We start from the raw sequence: 20,454 nt of genomic DNA on the forward strand, positions 1-20,454 counted from the left end.
ACGTGCAGGGTATGGTCCTCGGTATTACGGTTGACTTGAGTGTCCCCCCTTATCTGCGCACGTAGTTATGAAGGAGCAACGCGCAAACGTCGGGCGAGGCGGAGCCTGCCCCCGGACGTCGGACGTTGGGCGAGGCGGAGCCTGCCCCCGGACGTCGGCCTCCGGACGTCAGGCGAGGCGGAGCCAGCTCCCAGACGTCGGGCGAGACGAAGTCTGCCCTCAGACGTCGGGTGAGGCAGAGCCTACCCTCAGACGTCGGGCAAGGCAGAGTCTGCCCTTAGACGTCGGGTGAGGCGGAGCCAGCCCGCGGTCATCGGGCAAGGCAGAGTCTGCCCTCAGATGTCGGGCGAGGCAGAGTCTGCTTAGGGTGGGCCCATGGTCCTGGTGGACGGACGAGGAGTGACCCGGTAAGCGGTGTAGTCGCGCTCTTGATTGTGCGGATGAGTCAGCGTGCGACGGTTGTTAGCTCCTCCTCTTTGGGTACCCTAATATTGGTCCCCGTCAGAACCCTCACAATCGATCGATCGGAGCCGAAAACAATCATCACCTTTTGTTGCGCTTAGATCACGCGTGCACATGTCTAATGTCATAGACATGTTACCGATAATTTTTTGGATTAAATTGGTACTGATTTGACTAATTTTCTAACAATATGAAACTCTATGGTGACATCTATGTATATATACGACATATTTGGTTCTGTCCCGCTCCACGTTTTTCAGCCAAATAAATACAATTCATTTTGCTAATCTTTTAATTTCACACAAGTTTATCATAAGCATTCATCCGTAGCATTTTGTAGCGTTCAATCGTTTTTCTTGTGATGTTGGAATAAATTTTCTCGTACGTCGGAATAAAACGTTGGAATAATTTTAGTACTGCCCATGTTCGCTGGTCCTGAAAACTTGACTGAAACTGACTGAAAAACACTGTTCCGGATAAATTAGTTGTGAGAGAAAAATACTGTTTCGACTTAAAAAATAAGCCGAACTAAATTAAATATGGGGTAAGCCAAACAGAGCCAATAGAACATTTTTTGGTTATGAAGCTGGCAAATTTTCTTGTGAAGCTAGAAAATTTCGACGGCCGAGGCCCTGTCTGAAGTGTTCAACCAAGCGAACAAAATCAGGCGAACCAGCCCCTCTGCCCAATGGCCATCCTAGCTCTTGATCTCTCTCAGCCATGGCCCGAGGCCGTACGAAGAGCAATTACTGTACTTTGATGCGGCGGCGCGGGTCGGTGATGGTGCGGTTCCAGTGGCCGTCTGGCGCTTTGACCATCGCCGCCTCCCTCCTGTGCTGCTCCAGCACCTCCATGTGGCTCGCCGGCAGCGCACAAAACCTTTCTCTCAGTTCCACGGGCTCTATCCGGTCGTGCACCGCCCACCACCGCGCGTGCGCCTCGTCGCTCGCGAACCGCCGGAGCGCCGCCACGTTCCAGTTGCAGTCGTAGTCACGATAGCACAGCCACGGCTTCATGCCCAGGTAGTGCACGGCGTGCACCTCCGCCGGCTCCGCGGTAAGCATCCGCGCCTGTGCCGCCCGGTCCCCTTCGGCCCAGACGTACTTGAGGAAGTTGACGTGGCGCGGCAGGCGGTGCCACCAAGGGAAAACCTCGTTCAGGTACCCCTGGTCGCCGCCGTTGTAGGATTCGATGTCGTGGATGCCCGACATGAGCAGGTCGAAGGTGCAGTTGCACGGCTCCAGCACCATCACCCCCGAGTTGAAGCGCGCGCCGCTGTTGACCGTCGCGCTCAGCTCGGGGGCCTCCTCGAACAGAAAGTCCATGTTGCGCAGCACCAGCAGGTCGGCGTCCAGGAACACCACCTTCTCGTAGTCGGTCAGCTGCCACAGCCGGAACTTGCTATAGTTCCACTCGTTGTAGGCGTGGACCTTCGCGTGCGGGTTGCGGATGCGCGGCGCCAGGCGGACGTGCCAGCCTGCCGCGGCGAGGGCGGCGCGGTGCTCGGCGCCCACATTGTGCGCGTCCACCAGGGCCACCAGGTCGCGCGTGGACCCTGACTGCCGGATGCTCTGCGCCAGCGCGATGGCGCCGCAGACGTAGGCGTCGGCGGAGTGCAGCACGGTGGCGTAGGCCTGCTTGCTGATCCTGCTTGTACCTGGCGTTGCACTTGGTGGTGTAGGTGAAGGCCGGAGAAAAGGAACGGCGAGCTGGCAGGACCCGACGGGCAGGTTGAGGCGGTGGCGGAGGTAGGTGGTCTCGGGGCGGTAGAGAAAGGCGTGGCCGCGGCGCGCGAGGAGGTGCTTGCAGGGGAAGAGGTTGGGCAGGGGGAGGCACCCCGACTCGCTCAGGATCAACACCATGCCAGACTTACTGCTGCTGCCATTGCCGTGGAAGGTGAGCTTGGCGGCGGAGAGCTGGAGGTGGAGCCTGCGCACGTCCCTGGACCAGCCTTGGCCGCGGCAGGGAAGCTTGACGGCGACGAGGTCGTAATTGTGATGAGGGGCGGCATCCGGGTCGGGGAGGGAGGGGCAGCTGCTTCTGTTGCTCTCCTCGTCGATCCAGTCCGGGTAGAGGGCTTGCCAGGCGACAGCGTCCGCGGCGGGCGCCAGGCGCACCGCCCGAACGTCGGCGGCAGGCAACGTGCTCGTCCAGCGCGCAACCTCCGACGAGTTGAAGTTGAGCAGGCCCACTCTGGCGAATCCACGCCCAGTGCCATTACTGCTGAATGATGAAAGGACACTGGCGATGCTCTCCCACTGGATGTTCCACCTGCTGTCTGCCGCGTACGGGGCAGCTGCAGGGGGCACCTCTTCCTCCGACGCTGCTACTGCCTCTGAGTCTTCCTGACGATCATCGTCTGATGACGATGCTCCTCTCGAAGACGTTGGAGGGATGATGATTTTGCCACTTGGAGTTGTAGCAGCGGTAGGAGAGGCATCCCAAGAGGAAACTGGAATTATCCGTGGCAGTACTGCCACTTGGACGACGACGCAGCAGCCGTTGCCGCGGACAAGCAGCGCCACGATGATGATGGCGCACACAAAGAACAGCAAGACCAGCAGCTTACTGAACACCCTCTTCTTCCGTACGCCGCCAGTCATGTCTCTGCGGAGTCTCAGTCTCAGGTTCCCAAGCACTGAACTGACAGAAGCAGGATGATCATCAGACGAAATGTGGTGTGGAACAGAACAACCGAGACGGAGAGAATGGTTGAAGGTAGCTACTTACAGATCGATTTCTGATCGGAGCTTATAGCTGCATGCGCTCCAGCAGCAGCGAGCAGCATCCCCGGCCCAGGCTAGATATATCAGGCCAGTTTCCTTTCCAAAGTTGGGGTAGCTCTTCTTCTTTTTTTGTTGTTAGAGAAAGAGGCAGTAGCTCTTTGTATAGTGCATTCGTATGCTTTTGCTTTGACATAAATAAATATATATACGCATGTAATCCAAATGGACAATACATAGGGAGAGTTTGCTAGGTCAGATGGTTCGTAGCTTGCTTTGTAGGGAACGCCATCTGGAGGATTCTTATAGATGGAGTGATGGATGGGCACGGGGCACCTCACAGTCAGGTGGCATTTGGAAATTAATCGTCTGCCTTTAACTAAACAGAACTAGCAAGCTCGTTTTTAGATAATTATTCGTATACTCAACGTCTACTGGAGTTCGATCGTTCGTCAGCACGTTCATTTTGGCTTATTCGCTCGTATCTGGCTTATAATCCACGGCTTAAACAATATTTTTCTCTCACACCAAACCCGTCAGCAGTACTTTCAGGTAGCCAATCAGCCGAAACGAATCGGACCGCGACAAAATTTAATGGCGAATGGTTCCATCGATTGTTCCGTCACATTGTCCGATCAAGTGATGCTATCCATTTGGTTGTAAATGGCAACTTATTTCTGCTGCCCATAGTTTTAGGATAAAATTAAGTTCAGGTCAGTCTCGTTCCAACAGTGTTTCACAACTATTCTTTTTTATTATTATATATATATACTCCTAGATTGTATCTATATCTATACCTAATTAATAAAGAGGCAAAATTTTCAGTCATTTTTTTCGTCCAACTCCTCTAACTACCGATAGTTGAAAGTTTTCTTCCGTCTAGACTTACCTTAGATAGTTAGGACAAATAGATCTCTCTAAGCCTGAATAAACTAAATAGAATAGGAATCCTTATTCAAATAGAAAATAAATTAGATAAAATCTTATTTTTACTTTTTATATAGCAAAGCGTCTCTTTCAACCTGTCTTTTTTACTTTCCATATATATGGCTTCTGAATAACCTGTAGGAATCCTGATCCAAATAACGTTTTTATTTTCCGTGTTTGCTTCAGCTTTTCTTTCTTGTCCACATTTCTTCTGATTTTTTTCTTTCGTTTTTATCCTACCATATATTTCCGTGTCTGCTTCCGTTTCCACGCATTTCCTCTATACATTTGATTTTTCCTTTTTCCAGTCTCCCCGTTATCGGTTTGTTTACTATCGGTTTTATCTCCCGTGCCTATTTTATCTTTTCGAAAATCAACCGGTTTTTTCAAGCGAAGCCAACGAAGCCATTGAGTACGTGTATATATATATATATACATGGGAGAGGGCAAGGCGTGGTGTAGGCGCGTGTAGCGACACGGTGGCTTAGCGTGGTCGGCGACGGCGTCAAGGACGTGGACCATCATAGGCAGGCTCACCCGCTCGATCGCTGGCCACCGTGCTTAATTTGCAGCCGCTCGTTGCTGCCCGTGCGAGATCCATGCACGCAGCCGCTTCAGCGGGAGCATGCAGCAACAAAGCAGATCGATTAGAAATTTAATTAGAATCCATGGAGCGCGAGTACAAGCTGGACGTCACGGAGCAGAACCTCGCCGACGTGATCCACCACTTCTGCTGGTACTACTCGCTCTTCTCCACGAAGAAGACCGTGGCGGCGCCCCCGGACAGCCCGTTCAAGGACGTGGCCAACAATGATGAGGCGGCAAGCGCACGCTCCTGGACTGCCTGCACATGAGCGTGGTCAAGCCGGCGCAGGGGAGGGGCAGAAGCCGAGAAGCGTCACCGGCTGGCCGTCTCGCATGCCGACCGCGAGGTATCTCTGGCGGTCAGGTCAGGGGTCCGTCTCCAGGCCTCCGACAATGGCCGCGCCGAGATCGAGTTCGCGGCTGGCGCAGCCGACGGTGTGGCTGCCGGCGCTGGTGTACGACTTCAAGCTGATCACGATGGCCCGGAACCCCCTGCCGCGGGAGTACGAGGAGCAGAGCAACTGAGCAAGCCGATCACGCGCTACTTCCAGATGATGACCGAGATCGTGGAGGACGCGGCCGACGTGCGGATCCTCCGCCGCGCCGGTGTGGTCCGCGGCGGGTCCAGCGGCGGGCAGGAGGTGCACGAGCTGATCGAGAACATCGACGGGCACTCCACGTACCCGTCCGTGTACATGGCCATGGACCGGGAGATCGACAAGGTGAGACAGTACCACAACCAGAGGATGGCAAACTTCTTCGTCTGCAACCGCCCCAGCGTGAGGCCTCATCGGTGGTCGTCACCTCGGTGGCGGCTATCGTCGCCACGAGGAGGAAACGGGGCTGAAGCCAACAACGAATCGCCACTTTGGCAGCTAAAACGGTGCTGTCACAGATATGTATGTATCTACATGTTCCATCTTTTCAAAGTCGACTGTTGCCATTTTATTTTATTTTTTACGATTTTTCATCCGTTTTTTTGTCACGTTTTGAACAAATAAATAAATAACTATTTCTATCTACTTCTCTACTTTAATCTTATCTATGTATATCTATATCTATTTCTTCTACACCTATATAGCTAATATTAAAGAGGATTTTTTTTTTGTTCCAAACCGTTTCTTCATCCTACTTTTTTTACTTTATAAACTGGTCTCGCGCTCATCGTATCACATACGCGACTCAGACTCCTAACTTCATGCTCATATGGTTTGCAATAACTAGATTCCAAGACATATTGTGTAATGGCAATACAAAGTCTGATTCCTATACGTACATCCCGTTGCAATGTACGGGCACATTTGCTAGTAGAAGGGAAAAAAAAGAAATGTCTATTTAACTCTTCCTACCTTCCTTATGCATGGAAGTCACCCTTGTTCGTTTGTCTTATGAGCCGTACTTTTTTAGAGAAGAAACAATATTTTTTCTCTCCTAACATTATCAACGAACAATACTTTTCAGCTTGTCTTTTCAAGCGATAAATGTGTTTAAATCAAATATTTTAACTTTAGATCCAGTAAAAAATGATTTCGTAGTGTGTTTACTCAGCTTCGTTAGACCTGTTCAAAGTTAGATGAGTTTGAGGACAAAACAAGGTGCTTCTGCTTTTGATTTTTGTACCGTAAATTGACGAAACAAACAAAAGCCTACACGTCTTATAGAACATAAGGGCTTGTACAATGCATAGACTCTTATAGAGTAGCTTAGAGAGAGAGAGAGAGACTGCATCATTAAGCGCCTCTAAAAAAAACTGAACACCATACCATTGAATATAACCTGTTATCTGTCTATACTTTGGTTAGCCTAATTCCTGGCCGTGCTGAGATTTAACCAAGCAATCAAACAAACCGTAATAAGCCCAAACTAAAAACTTGCTCACGCATTGGAACTCAATCAGGTGATGCAGTAGAAACACCTTTCACAAACTAGATGGGTAGGCGTTGTCAGTGTGCTATACTGGGCCGGCTTTGCATTCTGATGAAAACCCACCTACTTTTCTAGATAGGCCTTTCCTAACTGAGTTCTGGCATCACGGCCAATGTCATTCTTTAAGGCCTCTAAAGTAGAGCTGTTATGTTATATACGTGCTCTAGAAACGCTAATGCTAGGAAACGGGCGTCCGGGCGGCTAGACGCACCGTTGGTGGGCCGCGCGACGCCAGTTAAAGACCCCCGTTGCTCCGTTTCTAAATAGAAAAATCAGCTCGTCAACATACTCGTTCCTATCTGCTCGCCTGCCAGCGCTCGGCCGCTGGCCCAGCCAGGCGCGGCGCGCGACCGCCTCCGAGGCACAGCGCTTGGGCGCCGACCCTGCCAGGCCACCCCGGCGTGCCGCCGCCACCATCCCCCGCGGCGCTTCCATCCCCTGCCACGCCAAGCCCGTTCTTCACCGCATCCAGGGTGCGCTGGCCTAGGCCGCAGAGCAGGTCCTCGCGTAGAGGCACACCGGCGAGCTCCATGCGTCGTGGTGGCATCGAGCTCCGTGATTCATCTAGGCAGCAAGGTGACATTGCGCGCTGAAAACGTATGTTTCAAGTGTTTCAAATGTTTCATCTGGATGTTGCAAGTATTTCATATGGATGTTACAAAAGTAGATCGAGATATTGTATATGTTGCAATGGTTGTACACTTATGTTGCAAGCTTTTGCTTCCAATGTTTAGTTGTTTTTCTAAACGTATGTTACAAGTGTGTTTATCTAATGTTGCACGTGTTTCACACATATGTTGCATGTGTTTTATCTAGTTGTTGCATATATTTTGCAATGACTTTTTCAAGCAGTTTTCAGGTGTTTTTACAAGTGTTTCAGACGTATGTTGCAAGTGTTTCAACTCTTTTTGAACGTATGTTGTAAATATTTTATTTGGATGTTTCAAAAGTAGATCGGGTGTTGCATCTTCCTCCTCGCCTTCTGCAGCCTTGCCTCGGTGTCTCCTCTTCTCGATGCTGGTGATGTTCCGATGATGTGGGCCCGCGTGGGGGACGGGCGGCGTGGGTGGGGCGAGTCATTCGAGCGGCACAGAATCCGAGCGGGTGGGGCGTGCGGAACGGAGCAGGAGCGGGGCATGGGGCAGCTGCGTCCGAACGCGGGCCTCGCGCCGGACAGTCCGGTCGCTAGTTGTTCGGCTCTAGAAAATTATATATAATAAGATTGCCAAGTGGTGTAGGTTAGACCCAATCCTCTAGGACACCGTCGCTATAATATGTCCCGTAATAATAATTGACGTGGCTACAATTCTCTAAAAAAATTGATGTGGCTACAAAGTTCACCTCAAAATAGGATACATGCAGTGGCGGACCTAGAAATTTCCTAGAGCTTGGATGAACATAACAATAGATAACAAGTTCACATAAACATATCGACCACTGATATAAGCTAAGTGTACAGCCGTGATAGTTTTGAAACTAAAATCACCATTCAGCATTACATAAGTGAATATGCAAACATTAAAGCATTGTTTGGCGTAGCTCTGAATGTCTTGGGCTTTTTTGTTATAGTGCACAGACGAAGCCGGTTGAAGCTAAAAATTATGTCTTCATTGACTCGTGTTCATTTTTAGTAGAAAGATAAAAAACGACTACTTGCTACAGTGTACAAAAAGGAGAGAATTTCTTATTTGACACTGGGAAAATGAGTCGTTCCTTTTTTTGCCCTGAAATTTTCTTCGTTCTCTATTTGACACTCACTTTAACTTTCATCCCTAATTTGACACTACCGCCAAATCCGTTAGCTAACGGTGTTAACTGGCTGTTAAAAAGACGTTTTTGCCCCTAGAAAAAAAAGCGGCGAAGCAAATTTAAGAGGAAAAAAAAACCTGCGCCTTTTTTTTGTAGCTGGGCGCATGCATCAGAGGCGGGTGCAAGTTTTTTTTCCTCTCAAATTTGCTTCGCCGCTTTTTTTTCTAGGGGCAAAAACGTCTTTTTAATAGCCAGTTAACACCGTTAGCTAATGAATTTGACGGTAGTGTCAAATTAGGGATGAAAGTTGAAGTGAGTGTCAAATAGGGAACGAAGAAAATTTTAGGGCTAAGAAAGAAACGACTTATTTTCTCAATTTCAGGACTAAGAAAGAAACGACTCATTTTCTTAGTGTCAAATAAAAAATTCTCTATAATAAAAAAAGAGGCAGAGCCGGAGCCAGCTGGACCACCAACCAGTAAGGAAAAGGAGATGTAAACCAATTGTCTAAATAATATGACAATAAAAATTAACTGTACATTAACAAATTGCCGCCAAAAGTTCAATATACACCATGCGTCAGCTATATTTTTAAGCCTTAAGTTTTGAGACGGTGGATGAGTGGTAATTTGACTGTTGAGTGAAAATGGAAAGTCAATTATGAATTACTACATGGTAGCCGGTGGTTGAGTACTTGTCTATTGCTCCGTGAGACATGAGAACCAGCTGATCAAGTGACTGATTTTCTGGAGCCGAGGCAGTAACCAGGACTCCCGACATGCGGTGCTGCATTGGCATTGTTGCCTTTCACTGTGTCAAGTCGTCACCACGGAGAGCCCGAGCAGGTGCCCAGGGTCGTCGGCCCCTGGGTCCGCCCCTGGCTATATGCATCTAATTTGTAGCTGTCGATAAATTGGATAGTGTCGTAACATATGGTCATGAAAATCCGGGTAAGATCTGCTTGTTGTTCTTGTGTTCTCTTGCGCGGCGGCTAATAATGAAAATTTGTTAGAGGATACTCACCAACTCTATTGCGATTTTTGACCATCATAAATAATATATATATGCTTCCAATAAAAAGCTTCACCTGAAAGCTGGAAATAAGCAAGCGCTTCTAAGACCCACTTCGATGTCAAACAGAGCTAGGATGCATCCGTTAGAGCTTTTCTAGAACCTTATTGTGTGTGGAAAATAATTAATTGAGAGAAGTGATTCTACGACTAAAAGTAATTTTATAGAATAAACTACATGTACGTAAGTAGTTATGTGCGAAAATTGAATAGTAAGAGGCTAGTTTTTTAGCTTCCAACCACCAACCTTTTATGTTTATTTGAGAGAATCACTTCGTAGAAATCAGTATAGAATCAGTGCTCCTCTGTATATTGTTTGGTAGAGTTGCTCTAGGATTTAGCTGAGATGCTCCTCTTGGAACTTAAAAAAAAAACTAGGTCTCGTGTAGGCCTTTTTGCACAACTCGATCAGGTCTAGAATTTTTTAAGTTGGTTGTCACTAGCTCCAGAAATCATTAAAGTAGAGGTGTGACACAATGAGCCATTCAGGAGCTGTTTTGTTGCTGGCCGTCGTTCGCCACGCTACACATACGGCTGCCTACAGGAACTTGACCAGTGTTTGGCTCGTGAATCGTTGGGGTAACTTGACCAGTGTTTGGCTCGTGAATCCGTTGTGGTGGCCATAAGATTCTGTGACTTATTCCTTTGTTAATCTTCGCCACACCTGTGGCTGGCCGTTTCCTCCGCCTAATATTCGGCGACGCCATAACGGCGTGTGGATGGTGTTGGCTGTCAGACCAAACAGCCCCTCAATACAGCAATTTAGTTATTATTTTAAGTTAAATGCATATAGTTTGACCATTATTTGTATTCTACACATGCTCTAACCAGTCATCTGGGGATGGCTGATTCCATCTCGTTTTGCTCTGTAAGCGAAACACACACTCTGTAGATTCTAGTGCTAAAGCTATGTTCAACTAGAGCATCTAGAACAAGGGACCCTAAACAGGGGCTCCTATTTTAATTTTTGGCACTAGAGCCAAAAAAAAATCCAATCGGGTATGAAAAAGTTGAGTTGAAATTTTAGCACTTGAAACTGCCAAGGCAAAAAAGAAAGGAATTGAGAAATATGAAGTGTTCGAAAACACATAAGATAAATAAATATCTGATATGTATGAATTTAGTCTAATAGTGAAAAAACCAAGAACACACCCTGAAAACCATGTAAATCTCGAAAAAGGACAATTGCGAGCGTGATGCGAGCATGCGCATGCCAATCTTTGTAGGTTATATGAGGGGAGATCTCTGCAAAGTATGAATAAAGGTTTACTAGTGAAGGGAATGTTAATGGCTGACCGAAGCGGCTTGTCCTAGGACTTTACTTCTATTCACACTTGATAAACCCAAAACAACTAATAACTAGGATGATGTGAACTTAAGTTTATCTAATGTTCTCTATTTACCAAAACCCACAAAAAATGTAACATAGATCCGATCCTATTAACCAGACTAAGCTAATGTAGAAAATGTAAAGTCACATGAATCAATTGCGAAAATGTAAGTGCATTAAATAAAGAATTCATGTTAGGGGGTGTTTAGTTCGCGAAATAAAAATTTTTAGATGTCACATCGGATGTTTCAGAGATGTCAGAAGGGGTTTTCGGATACTAATAAAAAAACTAATTACATAGCTCGTCTGGAAACTGCGAGACGAATTTATTAAGTCTAATTAATCTATCATTAGCGCAGGTTAGTACTGTAGCACTTATGGCTAATCATGGACTAATTAGTCTTAAAATATTCATCTCGCGATTTCCAACCAAACTGTGCAATTAGTTTTTTTTTTGTCTATATTTAATACTCCATGCATGTGCCGCAAGATTCGATGTGATAGTTTGGGGTGAAAATTTTTTGGAACTAAACCAAGCCTTAGGAGGTGCAAAGTCATGAAATGAGGTGATGTATCTCATGGTATCAGTTACCAAAATACAACCCATAGTCCATGTTCGAGTTCCGCTGAGGTACACTCTACGGTTCATCGACTTGTCGGTCACGGTGTTGCACTACTAAAAAAACGTTTGTAGCAACAGGAATAATTTTTTAGGGGCGGCTGGTGATGGAGCCGCCCTACGATGGGCATCCTCGGAACCCACGAGACCAGCCGCCCCTACAAATGGCACAGTAGGGACGGCTGATGATACGAGCCGCCCCTATAAATGGGTCGATTTGTAGGGGTGGCTCACTCACCAGCCGCCCCGGTGTTGCGATTTGTAGAGGCGGCTCAATCACCAGCCGTCCCTATAAATCGCACTTGTTCATCATTGATCATCATGAATAGTTGTAATTTTTCTTTTTAATCTCTGGGTAAAATTTGTAACTAGTCTTTCTCTTCATACTAACTCCAAATATGATGATTTTTTTCTAAAATTTTCTAAAATCATGCCCTATTAAGTTACTGTGTTGATTTGGTCATTCTTTTCGTTTGACAAAGTTTGAGCAATTCAAATTTTCAAATTTAAAAAAATAATAAGTTCTAACAAGATTTTGAAACACCAAATGATTTCAGCTGAAAAAGTGATGAATACCAAAGATGTATAACTCATCAAGATCTACAACTTTTATTTTGGTTATTTCTTCATCTGACAAAGTGATAGTAAACATTATTTACAAATCAACATGTCTCTCATATAGTTCATGAAACTATGAGTGATATGTGAATTTGTGAACAATGTTTACTAACACTTTGTTAAATGAAGAAGTGACCAAAATAAAAGTTGTAGATAGTGACGAGTTCAACAACTTTTATGTTCACGACTTTTGTAGTCGAAATCATTTAGGGTTTCAAAATCTTGTTTGAAGTTGTCATTTATAGAAATTCAAAATTTGAACTGTTTAAATTTTGTCAAATGAAAAGATAACCAAAATAAAAGTCGTAGATAGTTATGTGTTCAACAACTTTTATATTCATCACCCTTACGGCTGAAATCATTTAGTGGTTAAAAATCAGGTTTAAAGTTGATATTTTCTGAAATTCAAAATTTGAATTGTCCAAAATTAGTGACAGAGATAGATGACCCAGACTAAAATGAAAGAGCATGATTTTAGAAAATTTTAGGAAAAAAAACCATCACATTTTGAGTTAGTATGAGGGAGAAAAACTAGTTTCAAGTTTCTACCACAGATTAAAAAGAGAAATCACACTTGTTAATCGTTGATCATCATGAACAATTATGATTTTTTTAATCTCTGGGTAAAATTTGTAACTCGTCTTTCTCCCTCGTACTAACTCCAAATGTGATGATTTTTTTCCTAAAATTTTTTAAAATCATGCCATATCAAGTTACTGTGTTGATTTGGTCATTCTTTTCGTTTGACAAAGTTTGAGCAATTCAAATTTTCAAATTTAAAAAATGACAAGTTCTAACAAGATTTTAAAACACCAAATGATTTCAGGTGAAAAGTGATGAATATCAAAGATGTATAACTTATTAAGATCTACAACTTTTATTTTAGTTATTTATTCATCTGACAAAGTGACAGCAAACATTGTTAACAAATCAAAATGTCTCACTCATAGTTCATAAAACTATGAGTGATATGTGAATTTATAAACGATGTTACTAACACTTTGTCCAATAAAGAAATGACCAAAATAAAAGTTGTAAATAGTGATGAGTTCAACAACTTTTATGTTCACGACTTTTGTAGTCGAAATCATTTAAGGTTTCAAAATCTTGTTTGAAGTTGTCATTTATAGAAATTCAAAATTTGAACTGTTTAAATTTTGTCAAATGAAAAGATGACCAAAATAAAAATTGTAGATAGTGATGTGTTCAACAACTTTTATATTCATCACCTTTACAGAAGAAATCATTTAGTGGTTCAAAATCAGATTTGAAGTTGTCATTTTCTAAAATTCAAAATTTGAATTGTCTAAAATCGGCTTCCAGTAGGAGAAGCAGGGTCCACGTCGCTCCAATTCTCTCCGGCTGTAGGATCTTCCATCGTGTGGCTGTGATTGTCTGGAGCATATTCTCGTATGGAGCGGCTTCTGCTAGGCTTCTCAAGCTTCTCCAGCTTCTCGTCCGAATCCCGACAGACAAATATATATGCGCTTCAGCTTCCAGCCGCTTCTCCTCCCCTCCTCTCTCTCTCTCTCCCGACACGGGCGGAGCGGCGTCGCCCTCGGCACGCGGCGACCCACCGGCGGCCGTCCCCGGTCACCGAGCAGCTTGGCTGGGCTCCGCCGGTGGCCCCCGCCGTGGCTCCCCCCTGCGCTGCGTCCTCCCGGCGATCCGCGGGCGCTCGACGAAACCCTACCTGCGTCTTCCTCGCTGCGGCGGCTCAGCTCGGTACGTCGCCATCTTCTTCCCCTGCTTCCTCTCATGGCTCCTCTCCTAGATCCCCTCTCCCTCTCGGACGCGCGCTGGCCGGTGTACAGGCTGCGGCTGCCAGGCGGCACGACACGCTGGCAACTGCTGGTGGCCGTGGCGGCGGCCCACCCCCCGCTCTCCCCGCGCGGCCTCCTGCAGGCGTCCCGCGTCGCCCCCTGTCTCGTCGTCATACTGCTGCTCCGCGTCATAGAGGGAGATCGAGCGTGGCGACGTTCGACGAAACCCTAGCTGTCGCTTTTGCCCAGGTCAGTTCTATACAATTGCACTTTTTTTCCCTCTGTGATGGCGACAACGATTTCCTCGTGCCCTACTCAGTGCGTGGTGCTTCGCTTCTGTCATTGCAGGTCTAGGGCGTTCGTGAACCTTCTTCCCTGCTAGCTCTGAGCAATTGCTAATTTCATCTATTGCCACTGCGTCCTTGTCTCGGCTTGCGCACCATGGTGACGACCTCCTGCATGATGTTGGTGACTCGCCTCCTTCGATTACCCTACTCAAATCATGCTCAGGTGAACCAAGGTAAATTCCTTTCTTTTTTTTGGCGGTTCCCCATACACTGGAAAATGTACTTATCTAAAAAAATGTTGCAGCAGCGATGCCCAATGTCTTCACCTGGCAATTTGAGTACCGTTGTAGCAGCAAGCATTCCTAGGTCCATGATTTCATTTTCACCTGTTGGTGGTATGTTCCACAGATCCTGCCTCTTATCATGTATCCTCTTCGAACAATTAATAAGTGCGCTATTGTGCTAATGAAAATTTTTGGATGCTCTATGACAGGTTTGTTTTTTCTTCTCTATTCTTATAATACGTGTTCTATGTAAGATGTTTTTTTTGGCTCTAACTGCTAATAGTGCCTTCACTGTTTACATGTGCCCTTTGTCCTCACTCAACAACCAGTGTTGCATAGTACATCATGTTGTTAAGTTCTTTACCTTCATGCTATGCCAAAGGATGTGCTTTAGCACCCATTGTTATGGAGTACCTAGATTCAATTCATGATAACCTATACAGTTTGTTATGGGTTCACAATTTTTCCTTCTCTGGTGCAGTCTATTCGTTATAACCTCATCTATACATGGTGGCTTTGCTGACTTTCCATTCTTTAGAGCAGGACCATTAGTGCTTAAATTTCTACTCCACTTTTTGGGGCTGTACAATGAGACGTAAGGGAAAGACAATTTGCACAGATGAACCCCTTTTGTTATATCTCTTATTGCTTTTGCTACTCCACATTTTAGGTTCCATGCCTTTGTTCAGTGCAGCGCCATGTTTATTTGCATTGCAGGTTCCATGCCCTTATACAGGTTCCTTCTTCAAGTCATCTGGGGCTACCTACTCTGTTCATGCAAGTTCACTGGCCAATCAGTGACTTGAGGTGACAATGGTAAGCCAGCCTTTTCCTATTACCTTTTCCAATTCATAATGAGTAGTGTGCTACCTCCATCTCCATGATCATTTGGACCCTTTATAATCTTGCATCAGTCATGCTGTACATATCGTTTCCACAATTTCGACTATCCATTGCCTGAGACATGTACGTACTACATTTTTTAGCTATTTATTTGGTTTCCTTATAGGTGCTAATGCAAGATTAATAGTTATCTCATTACTTTCTTAGTTGCAGCTTATGTGCCCGCATATATGTCTACACATATAGATATAGTAACATATATCACTTTTTTGGTTGTACAATTTTATTTTTGGTTTTCCTGTCTTCATGCTTTGCTCTCCAATTAAATTTAACATTCCTGCCTTGTCTTGTTCAGATTATAGGTTAGGGAAATCAGAGTTATTCCACCATAGTGATTAATAGTTCTCTCATTAGCTTATATGTTTTTATACATACTTGTAACGTTCACTTAGGTAGAAATCCTTAGTACCAACACCTTGTGCTCTTGTGCTTGTGGTCAGATTTGAATTATATATATATATATATATATACACACACACACACACACACACATATGTTCTGGTCGAATTTAAATTGTAAATTTGAATTTTTTTGGCGAAAAAATGTACTGTAGGGGCGGTTATAGACTGAACCGCCCCTACAAACAGGTATTATAGGGGCGGCTGGTACTACAGTCACCCCTACAAATCGATTTGTAGGGACGGTCTGGGAACCGCCCCTACAAATTGCCGAAATCGATTTGTAGGGACGGCTTATAACACCAGCTGCCTCTACAAATTGGCGATTTGTAGCCACGCTTTGGTATGGGCGGCCGGCCAAACCGCCCCTACAAATGCCCATTAGCCGCCCCTAGAAAGCATATCTGACGTAGTGTTGGGCTCACCATATAGGCTCCTATCAACCAAGGCAAATGCCGTAACCCACTTAGGCTCACCACCGCCACTAGACTCTCCCACTAAGGAGTTTCTCAACCAAGAAAGCGATATCTTTATTGCCCATACCCCAAGTCACGTTGATCCATACCAAGCTTGGAGGTAGATGTCGCCGGAGATTGATGTCGCCGGAGATTCATTGAGATGTGTCTCAGCCTACCAAGATTACAAGAGCACAAAGCCCAGCTCACTCTAGCTCTCAAGCTAAAACCTAATGACTTGCTAAAGATGACACTAAGCACAATTCTAGCCTTAGATATGATCATAAAACTCATATGCGATTGGAGTGTATCTTCAAGTGTATCAATACCCTCTAGCTTCTTTGGTTTCCAACCTACTCAAAACAACCAGCCAATGGCATATTTATAGCCCCTAAGTAAGTCCTAGCCATTCAGCACAATATGCATAATTTGCAGGCATCACTTGGTGATCTGGTGGCCATAAAACGCATCACTGGATCATCTGGTGGGGTGACGTATTGTTGTTGACTGTTGTTTCTCTGAGCCACTAACACTAGGTCCCAAATCACTTGATGATCTAGCACTAGGTCCATCACTCCTCTGTATTGTTCGGTGGGTCATTCCATCTTACTGCACACATATCTGGTGATCGCCGCCTCGCCGGATGTTCCACTGTACCTCTATCTTTTCATTTGGTGAATGATATGGTGATCTTTGTTTTCAATGTGCATCATCCATGTGCCTCGACGCCAACGTCTCGATCAAGTGCTCAGATGTATGGTCTAGCAAGGAATCTTCATCGTATCTTCTTTGTTTTAACTCGGGATTTTGATCGTTCTTCTTCTATATTGTTCCCTAGCATCCATAAACCTATGCAAATATGTAACATTCTTCTATATTGTTCCCTAGCATCCATAAACCTATGCAAATATGTAACATATCTTGATGAGTTTACACTTTACTACAAATGCATCTATTGTAGTAAGCATGAGCCCATTGATGGTCAAAATTGGCCCGTTGCGGCTTTGTTGGCAAAACCGGCTAGGTAGGGTTGTCAGGCCAACTAGGCCATGTTTTACAAACTGGCTAGGCTGGGTTGCCAAGTCGACTAAGTCCGTTTTAATTTTACATATCTGAGTGGAGATCCATGTTGAGTTTGAGTTGTAAACAATCTTTAGATGCGATAAGTCCATCCCACCAAATAAATATGAGGGGGCAATGACCGAATGAGGATAATCAGTCGATGATATACTAATTTTGCCTTTTCCAAACCCTAGCGTTTCCATCCCCAACTTGTTATTCTGCAAGCTCCTCAATAGTGTTTGTTGGTGTTCTAAATGACCTTCCGAGATCCTAGGACAACCCTATGTGCACCTTCCCAGTGGGCGCTTTCTCAGGATGCGTTTTCTAGGCTTTCGTGATTTAATTCTCTAGTAAAATCAGTTAGGCCAATTTCTGAAGTCAGGCTAGGCCAGGTTCGCTAGGGTTCGTCGCGAGGTTATCTCCATATGATCCGAGCGTTCTAGCTCTTTGAGTGTGGGATCAGATTTGCTGTCCATAGAGCAAAAATGATCTCACGATGTAGAGGCTGTTATATCAGTCAAACCATTTAAATAAACTGGGCATGAAAAGAATGTAATGTGAATCAACTCTCACGTTTTTGGCTTCTGTGTATTTAATTTTAGCCTTGCCTTCTTGTTCGATATGTTGGATGGGAAGTAATAGGCAACAGATTTCTCACCAACTATTGCTACCAGGTCGATGTTAGAGCAATGCATGGTTCTAGTACGTGAGAGGTGAAATATTTGACGAAATAGATTTGCTAAAGTATGGGCAACCTGCTCCGGTAGTTCGCACTAACAAGAAAGAAAGCGAGAGTTCTTGAAGGAAACGCACACGCACTGAATTTTCTATAGGCAGAAACCACTGCCCAATACCTACAGCGCTCCGTGCTTTCTGTTACACTTTTGAAACAAATGTCACCAACCCAGTTAGATTAGTCACTACCAGCACGTTCACTGAAGTGAGGAACATTGCCTATTCTTGTTAGGCAGGATGGGCAAGAAGGCAAGAAGTATGGACAAGAGCAACGCATTTTATTTGTCCTTGATGAATTCAAAATCTTGCGAGACATGGGCGCAGAGGAAAGCCTCTCCACACGGCTCGTGTGCAGAGGACATATATATACACGAGGGCACCAAACACATTTCCCAACTCACCAAGAACAGCGCCATTTCTTAATCGCAGCGCCAAAACCCAGCCCTCCTAATTATATTGCCACAGTGCTGTTACAACCAGGTGCGATTCCAAGCTTAAAACGCACCGGCATGGCCACTGTACTGGATGCCGGTGTCCTGCACTCGCACCCCTATGTTGTCGCCGCGGCGGCAGCGGCATTGGTCTCGGCGTACATGGTGTGGTTCTGGGCGCTGACGCGGCGGCTGTCCGGGCCACGGATGTGGCCCCTCGTCGGCAGCCTGCCCAGCGTCGTCCTGAACCGGGCGCAGGTTCACGACTGGATCGTCGACAACCTGCGCTCCACGGGGGAAGCGGCCACGTACCAGACGTGCATCCTGCCGCTGCCGTTCCTCGCGCAGCGCCAGGGGCTGGTGACCGTCACGTGCAACCCGAGGAACCTGGAGCACATCCTGCGCGCGCGTTTCGACAACTACCCCAAGGGCCCCATGTGGCAGGCGGCGTTCCACGACCTCCTAGGCCAGGGCATCTTCAACTCCGACGGCGAGACGTGGCTGCTCCAGCGCAAGACGGCGGCGCTCGAGTTCACCACGCGGACCTTGCGCCAGGCGATGGCACGCTGGGCCAACCGCATTATCAAGTACCGCCTGTGGAGTATCCTCGCAGACCACTGCGAAGCCGCAGCGAGCGTGGACCTCCAGGACCTGCTCTTGCGCCTCACCTTCGACAACATTTGCGGCCTCACTTTCGGCAAGGACCCCGAGACATTGTCGCCGGGGTTGCAGGACAATCCCTTCGCCAATGCTTTCGACTCCGCAACCGAGGCGACGCTGCAGAGGTTCCTGTTCCCCAGCTTCTTGTGGCGCATCAAGAAGGCGCTCGGCGTCGGCAGCGAGCGGAACCTCCGCGAGAGCCTCGCCATCGTGGACCATTACATGACAGAGGCCATCGCGGCGCGCAAGGCGACGCCGTCGGACGACCTGCTCTCCAGGTTCATGAAGAAGCGCGACGGCAACGGCAGGGCGTTCCCAGAGGACGTGCTCCAGTGGATCGCGCTCAACTTCGTGCTCGCCGGGCGCGACACGTCGTCCGTCGCGCTCAGCTGGTTCTTCTGGATGCTCATGCTGCGGCGCGACGTCGAGCGCAAGGTGGTACTGGAGATCGCCTCCGTGCTCAGGGAGACGCGGGGCGACGACACCGGGAGGTGGACTGAGGAGCCGCTGGACTTCGACGAGCTGGATCGCCTCGTGTACCTGAAGGCGGCACTGGCGGAGACGCTGCGTCTGTATCCGTCGGTGCCGCAGGACTCCAAGTACGTGGTGGAGGACGACGTGCTGCCCGATGGCACCGTGGTGCCGGCCGGCTCAGCGATCACCTACTCCATCTACTCGGTTGGACGAATGGAGAGCATCTGGGGGAAGGACTGCGCTGAGTTCCGGCCTGAGCGGTGGCTCTCGGCTGACGGGACCCGGTTCGAGCCGGCCAAGGACGCGTACCGCTTCGTGGCGTTCAACGGCGGGCCGCGGACGTGCCTGGGCAAGGACCTGGCGTACCTGCAGATGAAGTCTATCGCGTCCGCTGTGCTGCTGCGCCACTCGGTGGAGCTCATCCCTGGGCACAAGGTGGAGCAGAAGATGTCGCTCACTCTGTTCATGAAGAACGGGCTCCGCGTGCACGTCAAGCAGCGGGACCTCGCCGCCTACGTCGCGGCACTGGAGGAAGCACCGCAGCAGGGAGCCTTTGTGATCCCGACCACAACATGCAGCAGCTGCATAAGCCTTGCATGTGCCCGCTCACATTGGCGTTGGCTTCTTCGTGCTGAAGTTCTTCTATGCGCCTCTGCCAGTCAAAGTCATATTGTTTTCTCCGTTTCCCCCCTCTCCATTAGACTGCTAGATTTGTGGGTACCTGGCGTCATATGGTTGTACTTGTGTGCTTTCGTGTGGTTGGATCGGTTTGTGTACTTTTGTTCAGGTCAGTGGATCGACAGAGCAATGGAGCTTTTTTACTTTGCACATACAAGTATCAAACCTGTTCTAAATCAGTGGCGGAGGATGGAGGGTGTATGTCTCTCTCATCTCTGGCTGCTGTACACAAGCGGTAGGCTAAAATGCGCCCAGGCATATTCTGCACAACGGATGTGTCACTCTAAGGACGTGTTTGGTAAAACTTTTGTTTGA

The 20,454-nt window shown here is 47.0% G+C and overlaps 2 protein-coding genes and 1 pseudogene across 2 annotated transcripts; 2 read left to right on the plus strand and 1 right to left on the minus strand.

The window, feature by feature from the left end:
* Positions 1-1,033: 1,033 nt before the first annotated feature.
* On the minus strand, positions 1,034-3,065 carry LOC136461174 (UDP-glucuronate:xylan alpha-glucuronosyltransferase 1-like). Its single transcript, XM_066460584.1, has one exon. The coding sequence runs from the start codon at positions 3,063-3,065 to the stop codon at positions 1,209-1,211; it is 1,857 nt and encodes a 618-aa protein (XP_066316681.1). The 3' UTR covers positions 1,034-1,208.
* A 1,715-nt stretch (positions 3,066-4,780) lies between these two features.
* On the plus strand, positions 4,781-5,544 carry LOC136459465 (uncharacterized; annotated as a pseudogene).
* An 8,587-nt stretch (positions 5,545-14,131) lies between these two features.
* Positions 14,132-20,454, plus strand: LOC136461175 (cytochrome P450 86A1-like). Its single transcript, XM_066460585.1, has 3 exons — positions 14,132-14,292; positions 14,367-15,159; positions 18,129-20,454. The coding sequence occupies exon 3, from the start codon at positions 18,211-18,213 to the stop codon at positions 20,452-20,454; it is 2,244 nt and encodes a 747-aa protein (XP_066316682.1). The 5' UTR covers positions 14,132-14,292; positions 14,367-15,159; positions 18,129-18,210.

This window comes from Miscanthus floridulus, chromosome 6 (assembly GCF_019320115.1).
Source record: "Miscanthus floridulus cultivar M001 chromosome 6, ASM1932011v1, whole genome shotgun sequence".
Taxonomy (NCBI): Eukaryota; Viridiplantae; Streptophyta; class Magnoliopsida; order Poales; family Poaceae; genus Miscanthus; species Miscanthus floridulus.